Here is a 12,426-nt window from a genome sequence, read left to right as displayed (position 1 = left end):
ATTTACATTGTTGAATGTTCAATGCATCCACTTATTTACAATTACTCACTTCTTTTAGAAGGTCAGCAAACAAAACAATGCTATGATATGAATACCTACTCCAAAGGTGACAAATGACTTATATTTTTTTCGATATCGAACACAATATAACTTGAAGTAGTTGAATTTGAAAAGCGAGTGTGCTAATATTATAAATTTAAACTAAAAATAACGGACTCAATAGTTACAAACTTTCATAAATAAAAAGCGTTAAACCTCGGCCATTAAAAAAATACTATGTGACCGACATAATAAAGTTTTGGTATTAAAGTACTAATCCTCATGGTTTTCTTTTCTTTATTATAGAACTCTACATGCCTTTCATTCCTTTAATTTTTTCTTCGAGATAATATATTTTATCTTTGTTGTGTTTATCATCAACCAAACAATCTAGCATAATATTTTTGAGGATATCGAGTTGATTCTGTTTCTCTTCAACATCTATTCTTTTCTTCATAAGTTCTTTGAAATTGAAGTCTTCAATTTCCATATCACGTTCATCCTTTATAAATCAGTATTGCGTGAAAAGTCACTAATCATCTCGCTTTTGCAAATGTAATATGTTGGGCTTCCATCAATTTCTTTAACTATGACGCCTTCAATTTGTTAAAGAATAAGTCTTTTGGTACTTTTAATGTCACAGTGCTTTTGAATCGTCCGCTTTCTAATTCTGTGTTGTAGACTGGATCTTGTTGAATGTTAAGTCCTGCTTCTAGAATTTCCTTTAGCATTTTTTTTTTTAAGATGTAATTTTTCATAATGCCATTATCTGCAATATACATAATAAAATGAAGTCAATAAATAATTGTAAATAATAGAGAAGAGGAAGAAAATAGACTACCTGGTTTTTGGATATGTGTAGTTAAATTATTTTTTTTTAGGTTAATAGATTATGTTTTACTAAGTGATTGGAAGTTCACTTTTCGTAGGTTTTTAGTTTTGTATATCTCTTAAATTTTGATATTTTGGAACATCGAGGTTCTCCTTTTTTGCAGCCTCCACTCTATTAGGAGCATGGATTATGACACGTGTCGGGTATTTTGAAATTTGGTTTTTAAGTTGTATGGTGTGGGCACGTGCAAAACGTGTGAGGGGTAATTGTTGCATTTTGAAAGGGCATAACACCAGACACACCACAATAGACGGTCAAACTTGGTAAATGAATCGTTAACTAACGATAGGGTTACCTAAAGCTAAGAAACGTAAAACTTTGGGTCCAATGCAAATACCCATATTATTGGGACGACCTAAAGCTAAATCACCTTATTTTAAATTAGATATATATAATTTTTTAATTAGGTAGAAGCTATTGGGTTTAGAAACCCATAAGTATATATACTATTACTGTTGGGCCTGGGCCGAACAAATTGCGGGTATTGAATCTAAAATTCAATTCAAATTTGAATTGCTATCTCTTTTTCCCACACAACTTCCTTTCAACTAAATTTCTCCAATCTTCTTGTTAAGATATGTATCTGATTATGTGGATGTGTTATGAATAATTTTATCTTTAGCTTTTCTGTTAATTTTGTCATTCACATTTTTCAGGCTAGGGGAGGCCGGTTATGGAATGGTGAACCACGTCTAAAGTTGCTGCTTGTTCAGCTCGTGGAATTGCTTATCTTCATGAGAACTGTAAGCATCGTTTTTCTGAGAGGTGGTAAAAAGCTGATGAAACCGTTTGTGAGGTGTCAGTTTCGAATGTTACCTATTTTTTTTTTCTGATGATATAACTATGCTATTTCTTCTCATACTGAGCTGTTTCCGTTTCCTATGTTTTGACTCCTCTGAGTATTGTTTGAACTGTGTAGCTCAAGCAATGTCTTTCCCCAACCCCTCAGTTTAAACTTCTGTGGTTGCAGGATACGTATTTGTCACCATTGAAACCCACTTAACAAAATGCATATGCCTTAACAATAGGTTTCCTTTCAATTTGGTCTTACTCTCGATCTATACTTGAGAGAGTGAGTGTGTTCCTTTACAAATTTACCTAGCAGTGTTTGAAGAGAGTGCTTGCTTTCGTTTGAGAAAGGGTTGCCGTTAGGGAGTGGTTTGGGTTCGAGTGTGGCGAAAGTCTTTGCCGTTAAATGTATGTTGAATGAGATTTTTGGTGGGAGAGTGGTTTGGGGTCGAAAGCGCTATCGCAGCCGTGAGCTGTTAATGAGATTTTTGGTGGGAGAGTGGTTTGGGGTCGAGTGGGGCGAGTGCTGCTGCTACAACTGTAGCTGTGAATGAGATTTTTGGTTGGAGAGTGGTTTGGGCTCGAGTGCTGCGAGTGATGCTGCTGCAGCTGTAGCTGTGAATGAGATTTTTGGTGGGAGATTAACTGTTCCTGATCTTGTTCATGTTGAGTTGCTGTAGCTGTTAATGAGATTTTTGGTGGGAGAGTGGTTTGGGGTTGAGTGGGGCGAGTGCTGCTGCTACAACTGTAGCTGTGAATGAGATTTTTGGTTGGAGAGCGGTTTGGGCTCGAGTGTTGCTGCTGCAGCTGTAGCTGTGATTGAGATTTTTGGTGGGAGGTTAACTGTTCCTGATCTTGTTCATACTGGGTTGGATTGGAAGTGAAGGTTTCAGGTTATCATGCGGATAATGTTTGCATTTTTAATTCCATTATCTGTAAAACTGTCATGCTACCAATACATACATAAAACTGGCAATTATGTATCTATGATTGCAAAGACTGACTTAGGGGGTCATACATATGGGGGTAGGCTAATACATGAGGAGCAAAAGGTTTTGTTTCAGATGACCTTAGGTGGATTCAAGCCAAAACAGGTTCTTAATGTCATCAAAAGAAAATTCTGAACGACTCTGTATATGTCCTAAAATAAATATTTCATTAAGTTATGATGAACTATAGATAATTCAAATTGAAAAAACAAAAACATAAATTTGATGGATCTAACACTGTGCTAATCCTCATCCAATATAGAATTCATCTTAAAAAACACTACGCTAATCCTCATCCAAATCTAATGAATTATTTGGGATGCTTAGGTAGTCCATATCCCAATTTGGTCCTCCTATAAGCAATGCTTCATTTATTGACTTCAAATAGGCATTTTCTTTTCTCAAGTTTTCAATATCTTGATGAAGTTGTCTTTCTCTAGTATTTGCTTCATGTAGCTCTTCACGTTTAGTAATGACTTCTTTGTGGTTGACGTCTAAAACCTCAAATTTGTATATCTCTAAGGGGAAGCGGATAAGCGTTTCCTACTGAAATGCATTTTCTGAGTCCACTTTCTTAGTTTGATACGTCCCCGGAAATGATTGGCTTATAGGATAATTTGGATTTTTGAAGATTTCTCTCATTATCGGCAAATCTATTATGACATCTGCAGCGTATCAGTTGTTTTCAATCTTTGATATGTAAACTGGTTCTCCCTAGATTTTTTCCTTGATTAGAATTTCTCTTAACGCTGTCTTGAGTGAAATTTTGTGTTTGGTTTCATACTCCATGAGCTGCATTTTAAAAATTACATTAGTTTATATTATCCAGAAATATACAGTCTCACCATTGTCAGGGCATATAGTAATTTGGTATTTTTAGAACATGTAAATTTTAGGTTTTGTTTTATTGATGGATCTTTTACTGTTTTGTAGGCTTTGTGGGAGGATACCAAATGTGTGTCAAAGTGGGCTATAGTGAATAACTGCAGGTATATATATACCACTAAATTTGGTTCCAACATTACATAATTTTGATATAAAAACATGCATTTTCTTATACTCTAGTTACATATATATACTATACTGTACCTTATACACACACACCTTTCCCCCTTGAAATAAATTTTAAAGCATATGGATGATTTGAAAGTTGATATGTTCTCCTTTGGTCTGCTCTTATATTTCATATAATTTCATCAATAATTGTTGTGCTGGATTGATTGACTCAATAGCTTCAACTCGAGACTTGTCTCTCCCCCAGTCCCACTGATTTCACAATATTGAGAAGAATTATAAAGAGGAGGGGTAAGAGGGGTTCCAAGAACAATTAATAGTGAGTAGTTGTTACACTAATACAGGTCTTAAGTTCAATATAGTTTAATAAAATTTTGAATTAAAAGAATCATAAAAAAACAAACCGTTACAGGCTTACGCTAATATCTCATGTGTTTAAACTTTAATATTATCATCAGTTGAATCATAAAAGAGAAATCAACAAAATTATTAAATAAGATACTGGAAAAGAAATAGTTTACCTTATCCATTTTTGTTAACTCTTTCTGAAGCCTTGATTGAATATCTTCTATTGCATGCAATGAAAAAAAGAAAAAGAACTCAGTTATATATGTTAAACTAATGTAAATCAGACTAAAAGAAAAAAACTGAAAGTTTATCTTTGTTTTTTGTTTTTTGTTAGGAGGATCATGGGTTTTTTTTATATATATAGGTTGTTTAGGTTTTATTATGTCATTAGAAGTTTAGTATTAATAGGATTCTTATTAGATATGTTTGTTTAGGAAGTTAAGTATAGATAGGATTTTTTTGGTAGAATAAGTCGTTATGTAGGCCTGGGAATTAGACCGTATACTTCCTTGCTATTCCAGGAGATCTTCCTCAGGCAGTGAAGTTCGGGTACAATCATGAATCCAAACCCAAGATGCTTCTTGAAGTAGGATCATCCCATATCAAAAGCAGCCCCCTCACACCTTCCTGCGACTTGGACTTGAGAAAATCCTCTATTGTGACATCTGATCCAAAAGCAACATCTCGAACTAATCAGACTTTGTTGTACATTGTCCAACCAGTAATATAAATCAAGCGCCTTTAGTAAATAAGATGTCATTGCAGTTCCAACCTCAGTAGTTGCTCTACGACATTGCCCTTGATGACCCAACTCAATCCCTATACGCTTTGGTCCCACAGTTAAGTGGTCAACAACATCATCTATGTCTGACTGAAGGATAGAACCATGCCCTCTCCGAACTGCCACCAATGCAGCCTCTTGGAGTAGGCTGCGCCGCTTTTTGATCCCTAACCACCCTGATTAACCAAAATGTTAGTTTATGTTTCAAATTGGCACTTCACCACTGAAATGGATATTACTGCATTAACTGTAACCTTCTATGAAGGACAGAGTGCTGAACCAAAGCGTGAGATATATAGCTATTAAACTTAAATTTAACAATGCACCAAATTGAAGGACATAAATATTGTATGCTACACTGATCAAAGGAGATGTAAATACAACGTACAAATATAAACTTATGGAGAATCTATTCACCTTCACAGCTTGGTAAAGTACATCAATAAGGGGCCATATCCCTCTGTATTGAAAAAATGTAACAGCTTTATGAAGTTGCAAGCTGTAAATAATTTAAAATTTGTATATTGAATTCACCCACTACTCTGTGTTGTACTTTTGGGTGCACTAAGTGGATTAGTGTTTTGATGCCCCCCGCCCCTCCACGTATGAACTTTCTAACTTGTATTACCGTGGTTATCTCAACCACCTTTCCATTTGCATTTAACAACATTTGCATCTTTACGTATTAAGAGAAACTATATAGGCATATCAAACAAATATCAGGTATAATACTTTGTTCTTTAATGTACTATCCTACTTGGCTACCCTATTGTTTATAAGAGACAAAGATTTGAAAAGGGGTCGGTACATTTTTGTTTTGTAGTATATTATTTTGAATGGTATACTTGGGGTATGGCTGTACGTATCATTATTCTTTCTAGTGAGTTGTGATCACCGACCAATATGATACCACTTATTGTGTTTGGCACAAAATGGAGATATAGAATCATCAAATGCGGGATGTTGTTTTGGAATATGATGTTACCGGCTGAACTTGTTAAGGTGAACCCATCTGTTGAAAATATGAAAAATCCTGGAAAAGTGAAGAAAACACCTGGTATATGGTTTGACGGTAGACAATAGAATACGTCAGACGGTATCAGTAAATAAGTTTGATTTAATGAAATGAAGAAATGTTGTTGGATATCTTAACAGAAGTATCTCATATAAAAAGATGATTTACTTCAGAATTTAGTAAGGGTGACATAATAACATGAATGCTCAAGGATTATTGTAATGGTGTTCTGATCACAACTTGCTATCCATTTCAGATCCAGTTGTCATTGATATTTTAGGATACTCAGAGAAGGGTTTTAAGAGAAAACTTGCTGTGCATGCACTCTTTGGGAAGATATTTTATCTATATGAGGTAACTGTGTGAATACATCTGGCTTTTGAAGTTTGTAATTATATTGATAAAACTTATTGGACTCTATCAATTTGGCCATAGACCATAGTAGTTGAAATTTTAATTAATAGTTTGGTCCTTGGGTAGAGATGTCATTTGCTTGTAGTTAGATTCCCCTAACGACTCATTCTAAGTAAATGTGCTCAAGCTGTGTTCAAAGCCACACTCCGTCGTGGATATTGAATCTTGGTTTTCATTCTTGAGTTGCTTGATTTAGTTTATTTTGGACGACATTGAACTGAAAAGCATCTTCTGTGTATATCACATATTGAACTCGATTCTTTTGTTGGTGGATCACCGCCGAATTCGTTCAAGGAGAGCTCCTTAATCATCAAGGAGATATTTGGAGTTACAGAGTATGGTCCTTTGCTGCAACTCTTGTACAATCTAATTGAGCCATCCTAGGTTATCTATATTGATCTATAATTTTCTCATGCGGAGCAAGGACGCAGTTACTCTTCGGACACACACGCTCTCTGAAGCTGGGGATGTTGATTCAATTCAGAAGATGGTTGGCATTTCAGATTCAGAACAATCTAATGGTGAGTCTTCTATTGCTTCTCAAGAATGATGTGTCCCATGGTTAGAGTTATGGCGTGAGTCGGAGTAGATAGAAGTGACTATATTAATGTTTTTTGGTTGTTCTTTATATGTTTTCGTTTTTCAAATTAGGTAATGATTTACTGTGTTTTTTTTTTCTTGTATATTTAGTGGCACGCGGATCAAGACCCGCAAATGGAATATAGCAGCTCCTCTGGACCCTGCCGCATTTGCAGATGCAGTTGTTCGGGTATATCTGGATAATGCTGGTGATTTGGTGAGTTCCTATTATTCTGATTTTAATTGATATAACTATTTTTAAGGTTTAGTGCATGACATGAGCATATGCTTTCTATTATTGTCTTTGGGTGGTTTTAAAACACATTTTGTAATTCAGTAGTTATCGTATGTTTGACCAAGGGTATTCTATATACAGGAACTTACAGCCAAGAGCAACGAATCTGCAGACCTTAACTTTTCAAGATACGGTGACACCTTTTTCGAGGTAGGCATTTTCGTACACTTATAAGATCATGGATGTAGGCAGAATTATGTCCCTCCTACCTGAAACACTTTAAACTTTTAAAGGTCATGGATGTAGGCAGAGGTTTTATTTGTTGTTTCTGCAACATGACCATAAAGACCAGATACTGTGTTGTTTCCATAATTACTGTTTGCAATTTCTTATATTTGCTTCTCTATCTGTTGCAGTGACCTTTCTATGAACCAGCTAACTGGTGAAATTCCAAGGCTAATATATTGGAATGAAGTGTTACAATACCTGTTTGCATTTTTGCCACTCAAATTTGCCTTACTCAGAATGGGCATTATGCGTAATCTGACTTCTTAAGTTCTTGTTGTTTGTATAGGGGACTACGTGGTAATTCATTGAAAATCATGAATGTTAGCTGTTTGCCATGAATGCAAGTTAAAGTTGACCCACTTGCCATATTTCTATGAGGACTGCTGGTCAGCTCTTGATGAGAAAACAATACATCGGATCCAAGTAGAAGAAAATGGAGAAATTCTAAAAAGGAAATCTAGAATAGCTTTGAAAGGCAGATGATGCAACATAGGTAATGTATTGATGGATAAGGTACTTCTAGCTTTGTATGTGGAAAAGCTGAACCAACAAAGTTGTGTCATTCACATTTTTATTATTAATTTGGAAGTGTATTTTGTGCTCTTTCTGTATAATCCAGTTCCAGTAGGATGGCTTTAATTTAGACCAAACTGTATTGATTAGATATGTTCTCAAATTTTCAATTACTCGGGTATTTTCTATATTCCAAATCCATTTCGAATTTTTTTCGTCCTAAGATTTAGGTTGGAGAATGGTTTGTGATTCTATCTTACTTTACCAATATTTTTGTCAGTTTTTTGCTAAGTTGTATATTTGTGCCTGTTGAGTGCTGACAAAAATAGGAGGGTTAGGTGGATACTGATAAGTAATATTATAGGAGTGTAAGGTGATATCTAAACATCATCATATCCATCATAAGTTGCGTATTTGGTCAATGCCGGCGGTTTTTTCCTCTTGAATCTTGATTAGAAACTTCTACATGTTCCATTAAGTAGTTTTGAAACGTGGTTTGTCGAGTCATGTTCAAACCAATGCATAATAGCGACAAAGATAGGTAGAATTATTAAAAAACCTCAACTGAAAAAGATAGTTCAATGAAATAATTACTTAAAGCAACAAAACAATAACTCACCTACTTTTAAAAACCACTATTTGTTTTCCCATTCCCTCTTCATAATTGCCTTTAGATACTCAAATAATATACATGCATAATAGATGTGTCTCTAATTATGAAAATATTTTAAATTTTTTGGAGCATTCATTTTATAAGTTACCTGACATGCCGCTTTAAAAGTAGGATAAATAGTTCCATTTAATGTTCTGATCTCTTCAAAGCTTCTAGGGCCTTTGACAATATTAAGCAATATCCGCAAGGAAAATCTTTCTCCTGATGTAGGGTGAGCATAGTAGACACGGCCGATTTTTTTTTTACCACCACCTTTTCTTGGAGTCCACTCTTTACTTTTGGTTTGCCAAACCCATTTAGTTGGAAAATCCATATAAGTAAGTTCTCTAGCAGACGGGTACATGGCATTTGCTTTAAGCCACTCTGTAAACTTTGTCTTTGATACATTCTCGCGCTCTATGACTTCTTCTGGTAGATCTTTATCACTGTAATAGACCATTTGCTCTCCTTCAAGATGGAATGACAACCTTTCTACGCTTGGGTTTCTGTATTGAATTTCAAAATTCAATAACCTCCAACATGCTTCAGAAGCAGAAAGATAACGAAAATCAAGAAAATATTCAACTTCGTCTACATCTCTAATGGTTTGTTTCCCTGTGCCTAAATCTGTCGCGACATTTTTGATAATAATGGCAGTGGCTCTGTCTTTGCCCTTGTTAATATACTTGAAAAGATATTTGATCGACCTCACCTTATTACAGTGCTCAACATTTATGTGCGCTTGAAATTTCACACACAAATCGACATTATGTGGTATCACCCACCTATTGTCCAGTTCTTCAGTTTTATCAAAAACTTTAACCGTGACTTTACGACCATTATTTCTTCTCCTATAAACGGTGAAGTCATTGTGATCAATAGAAGTCTCACTGGAAAAGGCCTTAGGATAGTGTCTAGAGCACTTATTTTCCAACATACATGGCGATCTTGAATTTAAATCTCCACAGGGGCCCATGTATCATAAACCGTGTGGATCTGCTTCATATGCAACTTTATCTTCGGGCTGGAAGCTCTGCTGATATTAACTTATTGATCTGAGTAGGGGTCTTTGGCTTGGCACCATTATCCAAGAAAAGCAATATATGAGCGTGTGGTAAACCCCTCTTCTGAAACTCTATTGTGTATATTGTTGCATAACAAAAGTTGGAAAGTATTATTTCTCTGGCATAGTCAAAACTTGGAAAAACAAATTGAGTAGAAACTTTGGTGTACAAAAGAATATTATTATTGCTTCGGAACAGATTATATGCTCTAACGAATTTTTGATGGTCATTACTGACATGGCTTAGTGATTATTATGATGGTCATGTTAGTTTTGAATTCGTTAGATAGCTGCTAACTAATTTTAGTTGGATGGTTATGGAACGTATTTAGGGTTCCGGATACGGTACTCAGATGATATGGTAAGTCGTCCAGTATTTGTACATATTTTTTGTATCGGTCACCATCAGCTCTTGATATAACTTTGTCATTTAGTTCCAGTTTCATTCTTATATCTAATCGCCTTTCGTTTCAGGAGGAGAAAGCCAATGCAAAAGATCTGCATCCAAAGCTTCTAGCTGGAATGTTTGTCTTCTTTGCTCCCAGGGCAACTGGTGGAGTGACATCTTTACTTACATCTGATAAACCTATATTTGAGAGGTGACCTCAAGGCTTATCCCTCATCTGTTTGTTCTTGTACTGATATCAATTCATCTTATTTTCGATACCTAAGATGTCTAGTAACTTGAGTACAGTTATAATCATGTCTTAGTTTGTCACTTTGTCCAACGCACCGCTTTTCTTTGAAATTTATGTCCTCTTCTTATCATCTGCTCATTAGAATTTGTCCAAATTCTCTAAATAATTTCATGATTTGCGTGATTACATACATATACTGACAATTATTTTTGTATTTGCTTGCAGCCCTCATGCTGTTACTGGTCCTATTGGCCCCTCTTCTGACTATACAGACAACTCTACCTACATTATTTGAGGTAGTTCATCTTGGCATGGCAAATCAATCTGTTAAAGCCGCTTTCAAGAAGCGGTTCGAAATCGAGGAGCTTGATATAAGGTAGCACTGGTTTTTCTTATTTTATTTTATTTATAACTGGTAAATAGAATATATTAATAAGAGAATGAGGATCACAAAAGTAAACGGAGCTAAGGTACACTTGTCTACATTCTCATAGAAATTCGAGACAAATAGTAATCATCCAATCACAGCATATTAGGTTCACATGTGATGTTCGGCTGGAATAAATCTATTGCACTTTGCAGGTTTCATTTATCTGCTTATTTGCCTCGTTTTATTGAACTGTTCTTGTTGTGGTTTTTAACCAATGTTTTGCCTCAAATGTAAAGCTGATCTGTTTCTTTTCTTGTTTACAGGAGGAGCCCCATATCAGTGGCGGCAACTATTATTTACATTATATCTCGGTTAATGCGATGAAAGGAAGCTTCTCAAAGGTTAACCTTATTTTACAAAATATACTGAAGGCAGAATCTATTTAAAGAGAAGAGACATCTAATAACAAATACACATTTCTCAGGATTGTACATAGCATTGACTTGCACACATCTTTTGTCTTAGAATCTTTGATAAATAGCTTAAATCTCCCTGTCTCTGCAGATATCTCGTTGAACAAAGGGCCGGTGTTTTAGCAGCAGCAGCAGCAAAGTCAAGAAAAGGAGATATCATATCGAGAAGAGAGCAGAGAGAGAAGGTTTGAAGAAAGGAGACATGCTCTCATCTATCCCAACATTATCTTCTCTTCATTACTTTACCAACCCCCTCAAAGGTATGTTTTTTGCCAGCTCCTTTTATATGTTTTTTCTTATCCTTTACAGCTTCTTGTTACTATGATTTTTCTTAAGTTTAATTTAAGTGATTAGCATGGGGCCTTTTCTTTCAGGTTGCTTCTTTTTTCTGAGCTAAAGTGATCCATTGTTTGATATCAAGCTGTGGTAAGATTTGATGGTTTTATTTTCTACTTGTATTTTATTGCTTGTTATGTTTTCTGTCTATATCCATCTCATTTTTAACCATTACCAAACACCAGAACAAAATGCTTCCCAGGACTTTGTTTATATCCTCACCAATTCGTGCAAACTAAACGTAGACAATAGTAAAACAAATTAGTATAGACCAAGAGTTTTATTGGTTGTTGCGTCTTCAAGATTTCTTACTAAGTTGTGTTTGGTACACATTTGATCAATTCTATTCAGTATTAAGCTTTTAGGGGATTAAGGATGTTGTTGTGTTTTGGTATAGTTCCAATGCTAAATTCACGGAATGGAGTCTAGAGTCGATCCCTTCTTTATTTTTTATACATGTAAATTGAACGGATACGAAGTATCCAATGCAACACAGCGATATAGCAAGAAGTGAGGCATATGATCTTCAATGTGTGTCGATTTCGTATCTGGCCTAGTGTTAAATATGGAGTGTTGATCCAAGCAAGAGGTATGTACTAAGTTTCCTTTATTTATGCCACCAACTGATGGCTTACTAAACTGGTAGATTTGAAAATCTATAGTAGGTGCAAATTGACTCTTTGAACTATAACACTTTTTCTTCATTCTAAGTTTCCCATTATTCCAAATATTTTTGGGTTAATTATGTATGAACCACTATTATTGAAATGTATATATACATGTTCGTTAATCCCAAATGGAACTACGCTTATGCATTTTATAAATTATAGGCAAAAGAATTAAACATAAAGTCTGACCTGCCCAAGCTTTACCAAAATGTTTACGCCGTTGCAAATCAGTCATTAACTCATGCAGTTTTATTTCGAATACCCGAGCAACAATTTCAGGGGCATCTTCAGGTTTTAGTCCCTTAGAAACCTTGTCCAATGCTATTTGAA

The 12,426-nt window shown here is 35.2% G+C and overlaps 1 protein-coding gene and 1 long non-coding RNA gene across 2 annotated transcripts; one reads left to right on the top strand and one right to left on the bottom strand.

Moving 5' to 3' along the window:
• Nucleotides 1–6,574: 6,574 nt before the first annotated feature.
• LOC147500019 (uncharacterized) lies at nt 6,575–7,367 on the top strand. Its single transcript, XR_015195031.1, has 4 exons — nt 6,575–6,616; nt 6,702–6,802; nt 6,972–7,077; nt 7,237–7,367. It is a non-coding gene; the product is annotated as an uncharacterized LOC147500019 (long non-coding RNA).
• Nucleotides 7,368–8,406: 1,039 nt separating this feature from the next.
• LOC147500018 (uncharacterized) lies at nt 8,407–9,524 on the bottom strand. Its single transcript, XM_086563586.1, has 2 exons — nt 8,658–9,524; nt 8,407–8,460 (listed from the first exon to the last, which is right to left on the bottom strand). The coding sequence occupies exons 1-2, from the start codon at nt 9,522–9,524 to the stop codon at nt 8,407–8,409; spliced, it is 921 nt and encodes a 306-aa protein (XP_086419712.1).
• Between the last annotated feature and the right edge of the window lie 2,902 nt (nt 9,525–12,426).

The sequence above is a fragment of the Coptis chinensis genome, chromosome 5 (assembly GCF_015680905.1).
Source record: "Coptis chinensis isolate HL-2020 chromosome 5, ASM1568090v1, whole genome shotgun sequence".
Taxonomy (NCBI): domain Eukaryota; kingdom Viridiplantae; phylum Streptophyta; class Magnoliopsida; order Ranunculales; family Ranunculaceae; genus Coptis; species Coptis chinensis.
The sequence above is the reverse complement of the archived record's forward strand: the minus strand, read 5'-3'. Positions and strand labels throughout refer to the sequence as shown.